The sequence below is a fragment of the Mirounga leonina genome, unplaced genomic scaffold, assembly GCF_011800145.1.
Source record: "Mirounga leonina isolate KUSES-001 unplaced genomic scaffold, KU_Mleo_1.0 Mir_170, whole genome shotgun sequence".
NCBI lineage: Eukaryota > Metazoa > Chordata > Mammalia > Carnivora > Phocidae > Mirounga > Mirounga leonina.
Window position 1 is genome coordinate 35,043,208 of NW_023270433.1, and position 1,163 is coordinate 35,044,370.

A 1,163-nucleotide genomic window follows, 5' to 3' on the forward strand; every position below is an offset into this window, starting at 1 on the left:
TCCTTCCTGGACATCTGCTACACAACCTCCTCAGTCCCTCTAGTCCTAGATGGCTTCCTCACTCCCAGGAAAACCATCTCCTTCTCAGGCTGTGCCATGCAGATGTTTCTTTCCTTTGCCATGGGAGCCACAGAATGTGTGCTCCTGGGCATGATGGCATTTGATCGCTATGTGGCCATCTGTAACCCCCTTAGGTATCCTGTGGTCATGAGCAAGGCTGCCTACGTGCCCATGGCTGTCAGCTCCTGGGCGGCTGGTGGAGTTAACTCTCTGGTGCAGATCTCTCTTGCAGTACAATTACCCTTCTGTGGGGACAATGTCATCAACCACTTCACCTGTGAGATCCTGGCTGTCCTGAAGTTGGCTTGTACTGATATCTCCATCAATGTGATCAGCATGGGGGTGGCCAATGTGATCTTCCTGGGGGTCCCAGTTCTGTTCATTTTTGTGTCCTACATCTTCATCCTCACCACCATCCTGAAGATCCCCTCCGCTGAGGGGAGAAGAAAGGCCTTCTCCACCTGCTCTGCCCACCTCACTGTAGTGGGCATCTTCTACGGGACTATTCTTTTCATGTATGGGAAGCCCAAATCTAAGGACCCCTTGGGGGCAGACAAGCAGGACGTTTCAGACAAGCTCACCTCCCTCTTCTATGGAGCACTGACTCCCATGCTCAACCCCATCATCTACAGCCTCAGAAACAAGGATGTTAAGACTGCTGTGAAGACCCTGGTGAGTCAGAAATGCTTTGCCCAGTGAGAGTAGGAGGAAGCAGCCTATCTTGTGGTTCTGTGCACACAGATCCCCTAGGAAATGGCTACTTGATAAGCATAGATTTGTTCAATGGTCCTACACATCAGTTTCATCACAAAAGTGCCCAAACAATGCATATCAGCATGGGGATTTCCTGAATGACTGACAATGGAACATCAAGTCTTTGTTTTTTTTAAATTTTTTATTCTTATGTTAATCCCCATACATTACATCATTAGTTTTAGATGAAGTGTTCCATGATTCATTGTTTGTGCATAACACCCAGTGCTCCATGCAGAATGTGCCCTCCTCAATACCCACCACCAGGCTAACCCATCCTCCCACCCCCCTCCCCTCTAGAACCCTCAGTCTGTTTCTCAGAGTCCATCGTCTCTCATGGTTTGTCTACC

The 1,163-nt window shown here is 48.9% G+C and overlaps 1 protein-coding gene across 1 annotated transcript in view; it reads left to right on the forward strand.

The window, feature by feature from the left end:
* Positions 1-759, forward strand: part of LOC118018148 (olfactory receptor 13C7-like) — a 6,811-nt gene extending 6,052 nt beyond the window's left edge. The window contains exon 2 of the mRNA XM_035016607.1: positions 1-759. This exon is cut by the window's left edge and continues 1 nt beyond it. Coding sequence (XP_034872498.1) covers positions 1-759 — 759 coding nt within the window.
* The last annotated feature ends 404 nt before the right edge of the window (positions 760-1,163 follow it).